Source organism: Chiloscyllium plagiosum, chromosome 30, assembly GCF_004010195.1.
Source record: "Chiloscyllium plagiosum isolate BGI_BamShark_2017 chromosome 30, ASM401019v2, whole genome shotgun sequence".
NCBI classification, from domain to species: domain Eukaryota; kingdom Metazoa; phylum Chordata; class Chondrichthyes; order Orectolobiformes; family Hemiscylliidae; genus Chiloscyllium; species Chiloscyllium plagiosum.
This window is the reverse complement of record NC_057739.1, coordinates 25,349,141-25,365,486: the sequence shown is the minus strand read 5'-3', so window position 1 is coordinate 25,365,486 and position 16,346 is coordinate 25,349,141. Positions and strand designations below refer to the sequence as shown.

General features: G+C 40.1%; 1 protein-coding gene across 2 annotated transcripts in view; it reads right to left on the bottom strand.

Annotated features, from left to right (window-relative positions):
• The window catches only part of LOC122564827 (protein crumbs homolog 1-like), a 176,087-nt gene that overhangs the window by 17,285 nt on the left and 142,456 nt on the right, over positions 1 to 16,346 (bottom strand). For both annotated transcript variants that reach the window (XM_043720129.1, XM_043720130.1), the window contains 4 exons: positions 10,207 to 10,763; positions 6,509 to 6,674; positions 3,108 to 3,975; positions 1,470 to 1,586 (listed from right to left, as the gene is read on the bottom strand). In XM_043720129.1, coding sequence (XP_043576064.1) covers positions 1,470 to 1,586; positions 3,108 to 3,975; positions 6,509 to 6,674; positions 10,207 to 10,763 — 1,708 coding nt within the window. The remainder of the gene's footprint in view (positions 1 to 1,469; positions 1,587 to 3,107; positions 3,976 to 6,508; positions 6,675 to 10,206; positions 10,764 to 16,346) is intronic.

The following is a 16,346-nucleotide window of genomic DNA, read 5'->3' as shown; positions in this document are numbered from 1 at the left end:
GAGGATTTGAGCTATAGGGAGAGCCTGAACAGGCTGGGGCTGTTTTCCCTGGAGCGTCGGAGGCTGAGGGGTGACCTTATAGAGGTTTACAAAATTATGAGGGGTGTGGATAGGATAAATAGACAAAGTCTTTTCCCTGGAGTCAGGGAGTCCAGAACTAGAGGGGATAGGTTTAAGGTGAGAGCGAAAAGATATAAAAGAGACCTAAGGGGCAACGTTTTCACACAGAGGGTGGTACATGTATGGAATGAGCTGCCAGAGGAAGTGGTGGAAGCTGGTACAATTGCAACATTTAAGAGACATTTGGATGGGTATATGAATAGGAAGGGGTTGGAGGGATATGGGCCGGGTGCTGGCAGGTGGGATAGATTGGGTTGGGATATCTGGTTGGTATGGACAGGTTGGACCGAAGGGTCTGTTTCCATGCTGTACATCTCTATGACTCTATGATTCTATGGTAAGCTTCACCCATTGCTGTTTATAGAATGAAAGGTTGATCTTATTAAAATTATAAGATCTTGGGGGAATAATCTCAGGCAGATTCCCAGAAGATGTTTCTTCTTGTGAGGAGACTAAAAATAATGGACCTTGAGAATAAAGGGTCTCTACTTAAAGACTGATATTAGAAATTTCAACTCTGAGAGGTTAATTAAATGCTTAAATTCTTTTCCCCTGAAGGTAGCCGAGGCTGGGTCTTCGAGTTTATTCAAGGCTGAGTAGAATAGAATTTTTAACAGACCACAGAGGCAAGGAAGTGGTGATAAATTCACAGGCAGATCAGACATGGTCTTATTGAATTGTGAAACAGGCTCAATGTCAACAGCCTTCTCCTACTTCCTAAGACTTTTATTTGCCTGTGTAGTCTTTCATGATGAGATATCTAGATATACAAACTTACTATTCAGAAGTTGTTATAATGCTTTGAAATTCTGCTGGGTGACATTCGAACAATTTCTGTAAAATAAACCATTGTGTATTGATATTAATCCCTTCCCTTCGACTATTCCTGTCTGCCTATGTCTACCCATCTTTGAATAGGACACCCATGATTCTACAACTGACCATTCACATGTGAATTACATTAGACTTCCAAACACGTGCCATGTCAATCGGCCCTATTGTGGTGCAGTGGTAGTGTCCCTGCCCTGGAGCAGGGAAGCCTGCTCCAAGTTCTACCTGCTCCAGAGGTGTGTAATAACATCTCTGAACAGGTTGATTAGAAAAATGTTATTCTTTTTTAAAAGAAATACCACACAAAGGAGCTCCTGTGACTCAAAGGTAGTGTCCCTTCCTCTGAGCCAGAAGGCCAGGTTCAAGTCTCACCTACTCCAGAGATGCGTGATAACATCTCTGAATGGGATGTTTAGAAAATACCTGACACCACACCAAGACCAGAAACAATGGCATTTATTAAAATATGGAAACAATGTGAGCGATAGGTTTATTGGGATTACAATGACTGCCTTTACCTTACTCCAGTAAAGCCTGGTTTACAGGTACAGTTGGCACCCCACAATCCATCAGTACAAAGCCCTCCATTGTTACAACTGAAAAGCTCTCCACATTTGACTGGTGGGTAGGGCCATCTGAAACGAATATAATATGTTGTTAATTCACATGCAAATTAGATTTGCATCATTACAGATGTCAATTCATGAAAAAATAGAATAGATTCTTAAATATTCAGCATATTGTCAGGGTAAGAATACAAATTTGTAAATCTTTTGAAATTGTTTGTCTCACATCACCTATGCCATTTGAACAACACATACATCTCACAGAATTGCTTCTGTATGTCATTTATTGAGCTGTTAGAAGGTAAATATCATTTGGTCATTTTGGAGCAGACAGAACACACACATGAAATAATAATGATTTCTCCCCCTGGGTATTTTATGTTATTTTTTAATTTATTATGTTTTCCAAAGTATTAATGGATTAGATTTAACTTCACATGGAGAAAGCTAATCCAGTTATTTACCTTTCTCCAATTTTTCTTAAAGTTACTCTCTCACTCCTATCTCCAGCCCACTTCTAAACAGTAATTTATATGGTTCATGGAATATGGTTTTTGTCTACCCTTGTACAACCCTGGATAACAAGGAAGTACAATTTTCCATCAATCTTAACGTCGGTGGATTTCTTAAGTCCTCTATTCCTATGTAATGCGTAAAAGATATATTCATGGTGGTGCACATTTTATAAATTCAAATATTCTGTATTGCTTTAAATGTTTTATTTTTTTATGAGGAAGGAGCTAAAGATTAATACCAAATTTATGGCATCATATATATTGGCAAGGAATTCTTTATCTGAAACTCAGATTTATTGTAGCGTACAATTGTAGCACTGTAGTAGGGAATCTGTAAATCCAAGCCTCACGTTGCAAAAGGAATTCTTCACTATCTTTAAAAGTTGTCATGGTAATAAAATTATAGAGAAGTTGTTTCATCCTCAACTTTTGCTTCTTTTATATTCAGTCCATTTGTCACATCCATCAATACGCAAATAAACAATTTAAGTGTGTTTATCAGTCAAATGAGAGATGTATTTAAGTGAAAACAGTTAATCTTCATTGAAAAATTTAAAGGTTTTATCTAAGATTTACATTGGTAATGAATATTTACAGATTTTAGATTTAGTTATTAATTATGTGTTTTTAAAAATTCTGTTATATTTCCATTTAAATCCTTACAATACAGCTTAGAAATTATGGCAATTTGGAGACAGTTTCACAGCTCTGCCAGAGGAATTGGCAGAACATGGGTTTGGATGAAAGATTTGGTTGTAACATGATCAAGGACATTGTGAAATGCAGCTTGTAGCACATAATGACAGTGCACGTAATCAGCCAGATTCATGAGGATTTGGGTATCTGTCTCTGGTTCACTATATATTTATAACAATTAATTGAAATAAACAAGACATTTAAAATAAATGACATTAAAACATTAGGAATCAATACTAAGATAAACCAGATATTAGATGAGTCTAGAGGCAATTGTTGTTTTAATGCCTGTTATTTGTGTGCTAGTTGTTTTAAATAACTTTTAAATTTTTGAATAGTTCCAGTATACAGAATCAAACATATAGAACAGTATGCTTACTCGCAGTATTGTCCAGTGAACTGGTTTGGACAGTTGCAGAAATACGAGTTGATACTGTCAATGCAGGTCCCGTTGTTTTTACATGTGTGGTTCACGCAGTCATCTATATTACTCTCACAGTTTTTCCCAGTGTAACCCAGGTCGCAGGTACACTTGTAGCCTTCCAACAAATCGCTGCAATTACCATGAATACAGAGAGTGGACGCACAGTCATCAACATTGAGTTCACATCTGGGGCCTTCCCATCCTGCCATGCAGTTACACTGGTAAAAGTCAAATAGGTCTACACACGTTGCATTATTTTGGCATGGATTTGAGGAACATATTTCTGTGCCAAAGCATCCAATATCAGCTGGGGGGCTACTTACTAGAATAAACTGTTCAGTATTTGTCAAAATATTTTGCTTGAAGTAAGGCAAGTATATTCCACCAATTTTAACCACACCAAGACAACCTGTAAAACTGTCACTTAGGGTTATATTCACATTATGTTGAAGAAAATTTAAATTCCCAGCAGTAACTGAACTGGTAAAATTGGAATTTCCATTAAGAATCATGGTCCACTTTGAAAACATCAAAAAAGGCTCCACCATTGTAATGAGCACTGAGTGCCACTGTCCATCAGAGATATTGACATTGCTAGAAAGTGTGATGGCTTCCAGACTATTTCCACTGTACAACTTGAACTGCAAGTAAGAGTTACGGATACCAAACCAAATGGAATCAGCACCATTGCTCGCCTCTAGCAGGACAGCATCCATATTTCTGGTTTTGAAGTCCATGGAAATGCTGATGAGATTTCTTGTGATAAACGTGTTACCAATGTAGATCAGTGGATTTTCACCTTGAAATGTTGCATTAGCATAACCTGTAAACATCCACAAAAATAGAAGGTAAAAGTTATCTCCTAGAAATTCATGTTGGTCATTCAGCTTTGGACTCTTTCAATGACGATGTTTTAACACGAGAATGTACTTTGAAGAAACAAATATATTTGCGACTAAACCTACATTCCTACATTTAAAATCAACTGCCTCCAAATGAATAATGTTTGGTTTTGAAATACCCATGTGTGTGAATCACTGCCAAATTACATTGGCTGAATTATTATATTTTAATTCTGTTTTGTTTGTTCAGAGGACATGGGCATTGCTAGCTCAGCCAGTGTTTTTTGCTCTTTGTTAATTGCCCTTGGAAAGTTGGTGATGTGTCACCTTCTTGAACAACCGCAGTCCAGTGGCAGGGTCTAAATACAGCCACTGTGCTGTTTGTAAGACACTTTCAGGATTTTGAGCCACAATGATGGGACTGTGATACAATTCCAAGTCAGGATGAATCACTGACTTGGAGGAGAATTTGCTGGTGGTGGTGTTCCCATGCATCTTCTACCTTTGTCCTTCCAGGATTATGGGTTTATAAAGTTCTGTCAGAACAGCATTGGTGAATTGTTGCAGGGCATCCTGTAGATGGTACATAGTGTGGTCACTGCATATTGGTGATGGAAGGAGCGGGTGTTTGAGGTAGTGGGTATGATACCAGTCAAGTCAGCTGTTTTGTCCAGAATGGTACTGAGTTTATTGAGTGTTTTTAGAGTTGCACTCATCCAGGCAAGTAAATAATATTCCATCATGTTTCTAACCTATGCCTTCTAAATAATCAGTTGGCTTTGAGAAGTTAGAAAGTGAATTACTCACTACAGAATTTCTACAACCTGTTCTTATAGCCACAATATTACATTGCTGGTCCAGTTCAGCTTCTGTCAATGCTGATACCCTCCAGGATATTGTTAATGGGGGATTTAATGATGTGGAGAGGGGGTTGGATTTTCTTTTATTGGAGATGGCTGTTGCCAGGCACTTATGTGGCATGATTGCAAGTTGTCATTTAACAGCTGAAACCTGGTGTTACCCAGGTCTTACTGGAAATGGATATATACTATTTCAGTTTCTGAGGAGTCATGAGTGGTGTTGAATATTATATATTTTTCAGGAAACATTCTGACCTTATGTTGGAAGGAAGGTCATTGATGATGCAGCTGAATACAGCTGTGCCAAAGAACTCCCGCAGAGATGGAGCTGAAATAATAGAGTTCCAACACACACAACCATTTTCATTAGAGCTCAATATGACTCTAACCAGTGGAATCTTTCTCTGCTGATTCCCATGTTTTGCTACGGCTCCTTGATGCCACACCAGTCAAATGTTGTCTTGCTGTCAAGAGCAGTCACTACCACCACTTCCTCTCAAACTGACCATCAATGATGAGTTGGTTGGTTGGTTAGTTAGCTCACCGAGCTTCTGGGTTATTGTGAAGACGTTTTGTTACCATGTTGGGTAAGATCATCAGTGCGACTATCAGTGAGCAGGTTATTGCTGATTTCAGAGATACAAAACGTCACTGTGCCCAGTAAGTTTCTTTAAGGCACATGAAAGTTTCTCAAAGTTTGTTAAACTAGCTTTGATGAGCAACAAAAATCATACTTTCTGACTTTCTCCTCATCCACAGGCAATAATCTGTGATAGGCTGATTTTGCAAATTTGGGATTCATAGGTTGCAATATATTTAAAAATTCTATATTTTTCATGTATTCTAACCTCTGAATATTTTGTTGTAAAATGGGTTTCCTTTTAAAACTGGCTTCTTAGTATTCCATATTTAGTATGTCCTGTGCAGCATGAGACCTCATTTAACTGTGTTACAGGTGTAACTAGATTTCTACAAGCAGAAACAAAGGATTTATCAGGAGCACACTAATCCATTATGAATGCAGTGTTTTGAAAAAATCAGATCTTGATACTTAGAAGAAATGAAAACTAACCTCAAATGGGGAAAGTGGACAAAGGTCAGCCTGGCATTATGATTAGCTGTCCATGGTCATTGGATGAGAGGGTTTAGACAGCTGACTGCCACAGAATAAATAGCCTGTCCCAAAATAAGCTGTTTCAATGGAGATGGCTGAGGATGAGGAAGAAGAGAGAGAGAAGGATCCAGGGGAATGAGACACTATGTTCTTCAGAGAAGACCAAGCGATCCCCTGTATCAGCCCAAGGGAAGATCAAACACTGTCACCACCAAAGACTGCACAAAATCAGGGGTGAACACTTCACCCCTTCAAAACTGCCACCTCTGTTTCTCCCATTCTATAGAACGGCTTCAGGATTTGTGAAGTGTTCTTATCTGTGTCTCTCTTTATCTAATTAACTAATGTACCATATCTAAAACATGGCATCTTAACACCCTCAATCAACTTTCAGAAGTTGCTGCAAATTGTTAGCTGCCTAACAAATGTTTTAGATTCAAATCTCAATCTCAGTCTTGAAGACACATGACCATGAATCCCACCACCCCCCTCCCCCCCAAAAGTCAATAATTTGTTCAAGTGCATTCTTGTAGTTCTTACATTCATATCCATTCGAATGATCCTGACAGCAATATCCTGCAGGGCACGGATCAGTCTCACACCACACTTTTGTCTCACAGATCCTTCCACTGTACACCGGTAGACATTTACATTCAAAGTCATTCCATGTCACAGTACAATTGCCTCCGTTTTGGCAAGGAGCAGTCTGCACACAAGCAATAAAAATGTCATTGATACAAGTCAATTTCTTGTTCACTACAAATTATTTTGTCTCATCTGTCAGTGATTACACCAACCTCTCTCTTTCCTACATTACAACAACAATTTCATTTCAGAACCGCTTAATAGGCTGTGAAGTGATTTGAGTTGAAAAGTATGGTGCTGGAAAAGCACAGCACAATAGGGGGAAGGGGGGTGAGAGATAAATAGGAAGAGGTGATGGCGCTGGGGGCAAGGTTGCTGGGAAGTAGATGCACATGGGGGGGTGATGGTGTTAGGTCGGATCGGAGGGTGAAGCAGATAGGTGGGAAGCAATATGGATAGGTAGGGCAGTTCAAGAGGGCGGTGCCGAGTTGGAGGGTTGGATCTGGCATGAGGTGGAGGGCTGTCCTAAACTCCTGAAAGATTCCATATATATATGAAAGTCTTTGTTTTCTTTAGTAGATTTTAATTTTGTGGTCAGTTTTAATTTTGTGTCTGAAGAAGTTAGTACAATGAAAATTTGCAAACATGTTTTTGGTGAAAATTTCAGCTCCTACCCAGCAGGGAAAATTTAACAAAGTTCCAAATGTTTAGTTGAATGATGCTTCAAACTACAATGCGACTGAACAGCAGCAATACTTAAACAGATGAGATCAGCAGAAGCTCAATGTAGTATTGAAATCAGCATCTCCCTTAGTAATAGCTTAACATTTTTCAGGTAGGAATACATCAAATATAAAATGAAATAATTCTGGGAAATTCATAAATTCTTTGTGTATTGATAGCCCATAACTGTTGCATTAGTCCAGCGAAGGAAATAAAGTTTAAAATGTCACTCTCCATTCTGACAGATCGCACAAAAAAGAAATAGGATTGTATGTGTTAAAACTGCTTCAAGTGATGAGTTGTTCTTTTCCATTTAAAATTCTTGTTTCTACTTCTAAATTTATTACTTAATTACTTTATTTTATATTTAATTTTCCTTTCCTATCTTCCAGTAAAACCTTCGCAATTGGCAACTTGAGCCAATTGATAACAAATTGTTTCGTGAGCTCAAATGTTTTAGATTCAAATCTCAATCTCAGTCTTGAAGATACAAAACTAGGCTTGCTTTGACAGAAACATTGTTTTTCAGATGAGACATGAAACTGTAGAGTCATAGAGTCTACAGCACGGAAAAAGGTCCTTTGACTCTGTGCTGCTCAACAATAACCACCTAACCATTCTAATCTCATTTTCCATCAGTTGCCCCATTGCCTTGTGTGCTTTGGTATCACAAGTGCACATCTAAACATACACTGAATGTCCTGAGGGTTTCTGCAGGAAAAGTTCCAGATTCGCACCACCCTCTGAGAGAAAATAAATCTCCACCACTTTGTCTTCAATCTATGTCCCCTGTCATTGATTCCTTCATCAAAGGGAAAAGTTCCTTTTTTACTACCGTCTCTATGACCCTCATAATCTTACGCATCTCAATCATGTCCGCCCCACTCCCACCTTTTCTGCTGCAAAGGAAAATAATCCTGGTCTGTCCAATCTCGCTTCATATCTACAACTCTCTAACCCGGGCAACATCCTGATAAATACCCTTTGTACCCTTTCAATGCTATCATAACCCTCCTTCACAGAATGGCCTAACCAATGTGTTATACAGTTCCAGCATAACATCACTGTTCTTAAACTCTACACCTCAGCTAACCAAGGTATGAGTCCCATGTGCCTTCATAACCACTTTATCCATCAGCATGGATACCTTAAGGGTTTGGTAGACATGCACACCAAGGTCCCTCTGATTCTCAGTGCTTCCAAGGTCCTATCACTCATTCCTGATGAAGGGTTTTTGCCCGAAATGTCAATTCTCCTGCTCCTCAGATGCTGCCTGGCCTGCTGAGCTTTTCTCGCACCATACTCTCGACTTTACTTTTAAGCTGGCCAGATACCTCAGAGACCTCTCTCTGTCTATGTTAACTTCTTTAAATATACCACAGTCCTTCTCCCTGATTTCTATACCCACATTGTCTAGTGAACACTGACATAAAATATGCGTTTAGAACATAGCTTCTGGCTCCGTGCAGAAACGACCACTGTCATTGTTAATGGGTCCTACTCCTTTGTTACCCTTAATGTTCTTGTAAAATAATTTAGGACTTTAGTTTGCCTGCCATTATCCTTTCATACACCCTTTGGCTCTCCTCATTTCCTTTGTAAGGTCCCCGTGCATGTTCCATACTCCTCTGGGGCCTCTGTTGTTTTGAGCCATATGCCTCTTTTCTTTCTCTTTATCCAATCCTGGAAATCCCTTGCTATCTGAATACACAGGATTTGTTGGTCCCACCCTGTATCTTTGTTGGGACTTGTTGGCACCCCACTCTCCCTATTTCCTTCTTAAATATGTCCCACTGCTCTGACACAAATTTACCTAAAATGTTTTGGCTCCCAGTGCACCCCAGCTAAATCACATCTGATTTTATTAAAATCAGCCTTCCCCCAGTTTAGACCTTTAATTTGAGCCCCATCCTTGTCCTTTTCCACAACAATCTTGATCTTATCAGAGTTCTGATCTCCTGTAGGGCCTTCTATAGACTGGCTTTAAAAGCTCTCCTGATACATTTTAATAACTTGCTCCCTCTAAACCTTCCTCACTATGATTACCTCAGTTAATGTTGGGGAAGTTGAAATTCCCGACGAGGCTACCCTATTACTTTTACACTTTTGTGAAATTTGCCTCCATATCTGATCTTCTGATTCTCTCAGACTGTTTAGGGAGCCTACAGTACACTCCCAGCAATGTGATTGCTCCTTTTTGGTTTTTACGTTCTACCCATAGGGCCTCATTGAGGACTCTTCTTGTCCTCCTTCCTGCTGTAACTGATTTCTTGTTCATTATTATGACACCCCCCTTTCCTTTGTGTTAACTTCCTTTCCCTTACTCTAGTTTGGTTTCTGACATTAATTGATTATATTGGCCCTGGTTTTCACTTATTCCAGTTGTTGCTCAGTTAACCCTTTTTTTTTTTCAAAATAAATACACGCTTTAAAAACACAAACCAATCAACCCACCACTTCTCTCCGATGGCACTATTTGATTTGTTTTCCCTATGCCTTGAAGCTGCAGTAGTTAAACTAGGGCCCCTTCTCTCCGCTGTCCCCCTGATCCTGGGCCTCAGTTTATCCTGTTGCTGCCTCCCTCTCTCTGCTGTGTTGAAGCTGAAATGCTGGGCCCCAGTCCTTACATGTCATTCTCTCTAACTCAGCAGATATTTCCTCCCAAACAATACAAAGAAGATATCAAAGAATTGTTCATTTTATTATGTAACTCATCTTATGTATGCCAAATTATCTGCTATCGCAGCATTGATTGAACATCAAAAATAAATCCATTGCATGTGTAACACTTTGTAATGTTAGTTAGAGGCATGATTTCAACTTTTCTGATCATTTCTAATTATAGAGTAGTAAGACAGCAACTCCAAAATTAAAACATTAAACCTGAAACAATTGGATGTGGAAGATATGAAAACACGTTATTTTCTTACCACACAAGAATCGTCACTGATACAACCTTCGATCACATTTACAAGTGTTTTATTGTCGTAAACCTCCAGTGATGAGCTATAATTTCCCTCATCTAGTGGGTAAAACTCCAGTTGTATATTGTTGAGCCTTATATCCTGCAGGCAGCCCTTGAAAGGTCCTCCCCAATGAGTGGAATTATGAGGATCTTGACCAATGTGGACAATGTCAAAAGGTTGAATCTTCACAGAAGACAAAAGGAAGTCCAGCAGGATAACATCTGATGCAGTAACAGTTACCCAGGCTTCATCAAAACGAATTTCTATCAGTCGCTTAAAGCCGTCAGCAAGATTCATGGATGAGTTTACCATCAAAACTTTTGTCTTGATGTAAATGCTGCTGTTATTCAAATATATTGTGAGATAAGGAATTCTACCATGGCTGAATTGCATCAGGAAGCCATCTACCTTTCGTGTACGTACGAAAAAAGAGATAACAAATTTAGTGCCCGGATTGTCTGTGATAACAAAAGTGGCCAAACTGCTAGAATTCTCATTGCCAAAAGTTGCAGAGACGTATTCTGCAGAGGAAGAAGAAAATATATTTGTTGAATGTTTAAAAATACATACAGCATATCAAACATTTCTGAGAGGGAAATACATTCATTTCATTACATAGTGCATGGATGATTAAAATAATACGTTGTTCAATATGTGATCATTTTCTATCGGACGTTAATAGGATAAATTTAATGTTGCTTAGAGATTAACCAAATACTTATCGGTAATTTCTCTCTAAATAAATCTTGAATTCAGTTCAGAACTTGTTTATTATGCTCTTACATAAAGGTGCAAGGTACTCCTCTCAGAAATTATATTCTTTATTCAACGTGTTCTTTTGACTTCTGTTTCAGGGCACTCGTACAATGCAATTTGATTGCTTATTTACAATATTTCTGATTTGTCTCAGTTTCTATTGTTGAACAATGTCAGTGATTAAGAAACTACTGTTGATTTTCACTCGTTGCAGTTCATTTCCTATCTTTACAGTACATGTTATTTATCAACTTGTTTAGAAAAAAATCATCTTTATTTGAACAAAATAAATTACTCAGGTTCTTAGTTATACTGTTACTTTTCATACTTATAATTTTCATGATATAATTAGAAAGTAAATAATAAAAACGTTGTTCACATCTACCAGGCAGATGAGATGCAGGTAACAATTAGCAGGAGGTTTAGAAAATAAAAGCAACCTTTCCTAGAAATATTTTGAGGATCTTCCTCCTATGTGAACATGTAAATGTTTAGATCTTGCTGTGTCTGGAAAAAAAACTGAACAGAAATGCAATAAAACATTTGTCGTCCTTGAGAAGTATAGCTTAGATACACTCTCAGTGCAATTAGGAAGAGTGTTTGTAGGATTTGGATCCTGTGACAGTGAGCAAATGGTGATAAAGTTGCACTTCAGGCTGGTGTGTGACTTTGATGAGAACTTGCAGATGGTGATATGCCTATGTGCCTGCTGTCCTTCACAATAGCAGAGGTCACGACTGTAAAAGATACTGTTGACAGAAGCTTTGCAAATTACTGCAGTGAATCTTGTAGATGGTGCAACACCGCTCCTACTGTACTGCTGGTGGAGGGAGTGAATGTTAAATTGGGGGGTGGGGTGCTAATCAAGGGGGCTGCTTTGGCCTGGATGGTGCCAAGCTTCTTCAGTGTTTGAACTGCACTCATTCAGGCAAGTGGTTGGTACCTTGCGGGTTAAAGTAAATCTATTAATCAACATGCTCTCACTTCTTCATACCCTTTAATAATTTAAACCTGTTTGAATCATGTATCTTGTTGTCATTTTTAATGATTCTGTAGGTGACCTTCAAAACATTTAGAACCAGTGTGCATATCTACATGATGCCAAATGCATCCTCTGAAAGGGTTAATACTGAGGAGTGCCTTAAACCGAATGCCTGAAGTTGATGTCACATGGACTTAATAGGAGAACAGTCTAGGATTTCAAAGCAGTGAAAGCTAACATTGACGTCCTCCTCATAGTCTGTAACAATATCGATCATATCAGTGTAACATGCACTTAGATGTAGACACACTAAACTAAATCTCATTTAAGACAAGGTGCTCTTCCAGTTAGTCTAGCAAGTGGTTTTCCTCTCCCGCACTAAACCAAGTGGGCCCTGTACATCTCGACTCCAAAATTGGTTGGTGCCAGGAAATCTATCCCATGGTGAGCAGTGGGAATGACTGCCCATACTCCATGGTGAGTAGTTGGTGTGATTGGCCATTCCCCAAGGTGAACAGAGCAAATGATTGCCCATTCCCTAGGGTCAGCAGTGGGAATGATTGGCCATTCCCCAGGGTCAGCAGTGGGAATGATTGCCCATTCCCCAGGGTGAACAGTGGGAATGATTGGCCATTCCCCGGGGTGAACAGTGGGAATGATTGGCCATTCCTCAGGGTGAGCAGTGGGAATGATTGGCCAATCCCCAGAGTCAGCAGTGGGAATGACTGGCCATTCCCCAGGGTCAGCAGTGGGAATGATTGGCCATTCCCCAGGGTCAGCAGTGGGAATGATTGGCCATTCCCCAGGGTGAACAGATGGAATGACTGGCCATTCCCCAGGGTCAGCAGTGGGAATGATTGCCCATTCCCCAGGGTCAGCAGTGGGAATGATTGGCCATTCCCCAGGGTCAGCAGTGGGAATTATTGGCCATTGGTCGGTGGAGTAGTGGACAGTGTGGAAGAATGTTACAGGGGGACTTGGATAAACTGCAGAATTGGGCTGAGGGGTGGCAAATGGAGTTCAATGCAACTAAATGTGAGGTGATGCACTTTGGGAAGAATAACAGGAAGGCAGAGTACTGAGTCGATGGAAAGATTCTTGGTAGTGTCGATGTGCAGAGGGATCTTGGAGTCCATGTACCTAGATCCCTGAAAGTTGCCACCCAAGTGGATAGTGCTGTTAAGAAGGCATACGGTGTGTTAGGTTTCATTCGTAGAGGGATTGAGTTCCGGAGCCGCAATATCATGCTGCAACTATACAAAACGCTGGTGCGGCCACACTTGGAATATTGTGTATAGTTCTGGTCCCCATATTTCGGGAAGGAAGTGGAAGCATTGGAAAAGGTGCAGAAGAGATTTACCAGGATGTTGCCTGGTCTGGAAAGAAGGTCTTATGAGGAAAAGCTGAGAGACTTGAACCTGTTCTCATTAGCAAGAAGAAGGCGAAGAGGGGATTTGATAGAGACATACAAGATGATCAGAGGATTAGATAGGGTAGACAGTAAAAGTCTTTTTCCTAAGATGATAACGTCAGCGTGTACGAGGGGGCATAACTACAAATTGAGGGGTGATAGATTTAAAACAGATGTCAGAGGCAGGTTCTTTACACAGAGAGTGGTATGGGCGAGGAATGCCCTACCTGCTAATGTAGTCAACTCAGCCACATTAGGAAGATTGAAACAATCCTTAGATAAGCACATGGATGATTTTGGGGGACGAGCTGAGAATAGTTCACAGGTCGGCGCAACATCGAGGGCCGAAGGGCCTATTCTGCGCTGTATTGTTCTATGTTCTATTCTCCAAGGTCAGCAGTGGGATTGATTGACCATTCCCCAGGGTGAACAGTGGGAATGATTGGCCATTCCCCAGGGTGAGCAGTGGGATTGATTGACCATTCCCCAGGGTGAACAGTGAGATTGATTGGCCATTTCCCAGGGTGAACAGTGGGATTGATTGCCCATTCCCCAGGGTGAACAGTGGGATTGATTGGCCATTCCCCAGGGTGAACAGTGGGATTGATTGGCCATTCCCCAGGGTGAACAGTGGGAATGATTGGCCATTCCCCAGGGTGAGCAGTGGGAATGATTGCCCATTCCCCAGGGTGAACAGTGGGATTGATTGGCCATTCCCCAGGGTGAACAGTGGGATTGATTGGCCATTCCCCAGGGTGAGCAGTGGGAATGATTGGCCATTCCCCAGGGTGAGCAGTGGCAATGATTGGCCATTCCCCAGGGTGAACAGTGGGATTGATTGGCCATTCCCCAGGGTGAGCAGTGGGAATGATTGCCCATTCCCCACGGTGAACAGTGGGATTGATTGGCCATTCCCCAGGGTGAACAGTGGGATTGATTGGCCATTCCCCAGGGTGAGCAGTGGGAATGATTGCCCATTCCCCAGGGTGAACAGTGGGATTGATTGGCCATTCCCCAGGGTGAGCAGTGGGAATGATTGGCCATTCCCCAGGGTGAGCAGTGGCAATGATTGGCCATTCCCCAGGGTGAACAGTGGGATTGATTGGCCATTCCCCAGGGTGAGCAGTGGGAATGATTGCCCATTCCCCACGGTGAACAGTGGGATTGATTGGCCATTCCCCAGGGTGAACAGTGGGATTGATTGGCCATTCCCCAGGGTGAGCAGTGGGAATGATTGGCCATTCCCCAGGGTGAGCAGTGGCATGTTGGAAGATTTTTTCAGACAGAGCTTTAGGAATCCTACTCATGCAGTGAGTAGAAGGAAGAAACCCTCAGAGCAATACTCAACAAAGTGGAATCTACAATGAATGCAAAATGTATTTCAGATCTGGTATGCAATATGGGAAAATCATTAGGAACTCCCTGGGACTGGATTTTTAGTTACTCAGAGGCAATTACAGATTGGATTGGGTGGAGACCTATAGGAACAGTCTCAAGTAGGCATTGAGCCAGAGAGTGAATGGATATTGGAAATTTCATGAATGAAGATAAAATCCTAGTTGGGTGACATTAAACTTAAGAAAAGAGATATAAAAATACAAAGCTGAGAAAGCTACAGTAAAGATTTTTCAGTTTAGATCAAGTGTCAACATTACATTTGGGAAACATCTGAGTAGCACAGCCACAGTAAAAGAAACCTAGGGTCAAGGGAGCAATTCAAACCAAGGTTTCGGATCGAGGGACATTGTAAAACCAGAATACAAGCAATAAAAGGGCACATTCATAGCTTGAGCAGACAAGCCTAATCGAACATGAAAGATTGGAGACTTTACTAGAGTGGGAGATCCATTGTTAAAATGGCAGGAAATGTTTATTGATACCACAGACAGAGAGAATCATCCAGAAAAAACATCGGAAGGAAAGGGGATCTTAGAGCTGCAGACACTGAGAAATAGCCAGCAAATAATTTGGTTGAAGTAGGCATCTCTGTTAAAGCTATGAAAAGTGAGTATAATTCAGTAGATCCATTGGGAAATAGGAAGCATTTATTTAGGCCGCAACTAGAGGAATTCATTTGGAGTAGACACGAGGAAGTGGGAATCTTCCATTTTGTCTGCCACAACATGGATAATCTTTCAGTAGCATCACAAAACAGCAATACAGCTATTACTATTAACGTTAAAATCTTACAAGCAAGGAAAATACACAATCATATTAGGCATAGCATCGGAAATAATATTTGCAGGAATAATGCAAAGAACTGGACATCTTGGAGAAAGCAATTCTTTAGGTGCAGAATTGCTTGCAAATTGGATACTAATTCAGAAGTTGCACAAGTTAATTTGTGTGTATTCACAACTGGAATTAAGTTGATAATGTTATTGTTTACCAGATTGTAAATAAAGCAACAAATATTTCTGAAGTAATGGAAAGACTTTGAGAAATCCAACTTCAGAATAAGTTAAATTCTTGAAAGAGTAAAATGGAAGATTTCAACATTTGGCAATTCCAAAGCTAAAATAATTAATGATTTCTATACATTGATGAAAAATGTGACGATGGTGATTTAAAATCAGAGTTTATGAGATATGGTTATCGTTGGAATTGCTGATGAGTCTCTCTCCTATTAATTACAATTGAAGGATGGGTTGATGATAGAGAAAGTTATGCAAGTGGTGAATGAAGCTAAAATATGGAAGTAGCACAGGCCAATCTTGAGGATAAAATCAATCTTATGATAGGAGAAGAGTAGAATCTATTCAATTCTTAAGTTTAAAAAAACACAGTAAACACACTAGAGTGAACAAAAAAAATACATATTAACTGTCCTTGCCAGTGCTACATAGCAATTAAAACTCACTAGCATGTTCAATGCCCAGTATTTAAAAAAGGAATGTTTATCTGCCACATAATGGGTTACTTTCAGAAAAAGTGCTGAAGTAGGTCATAGTCACA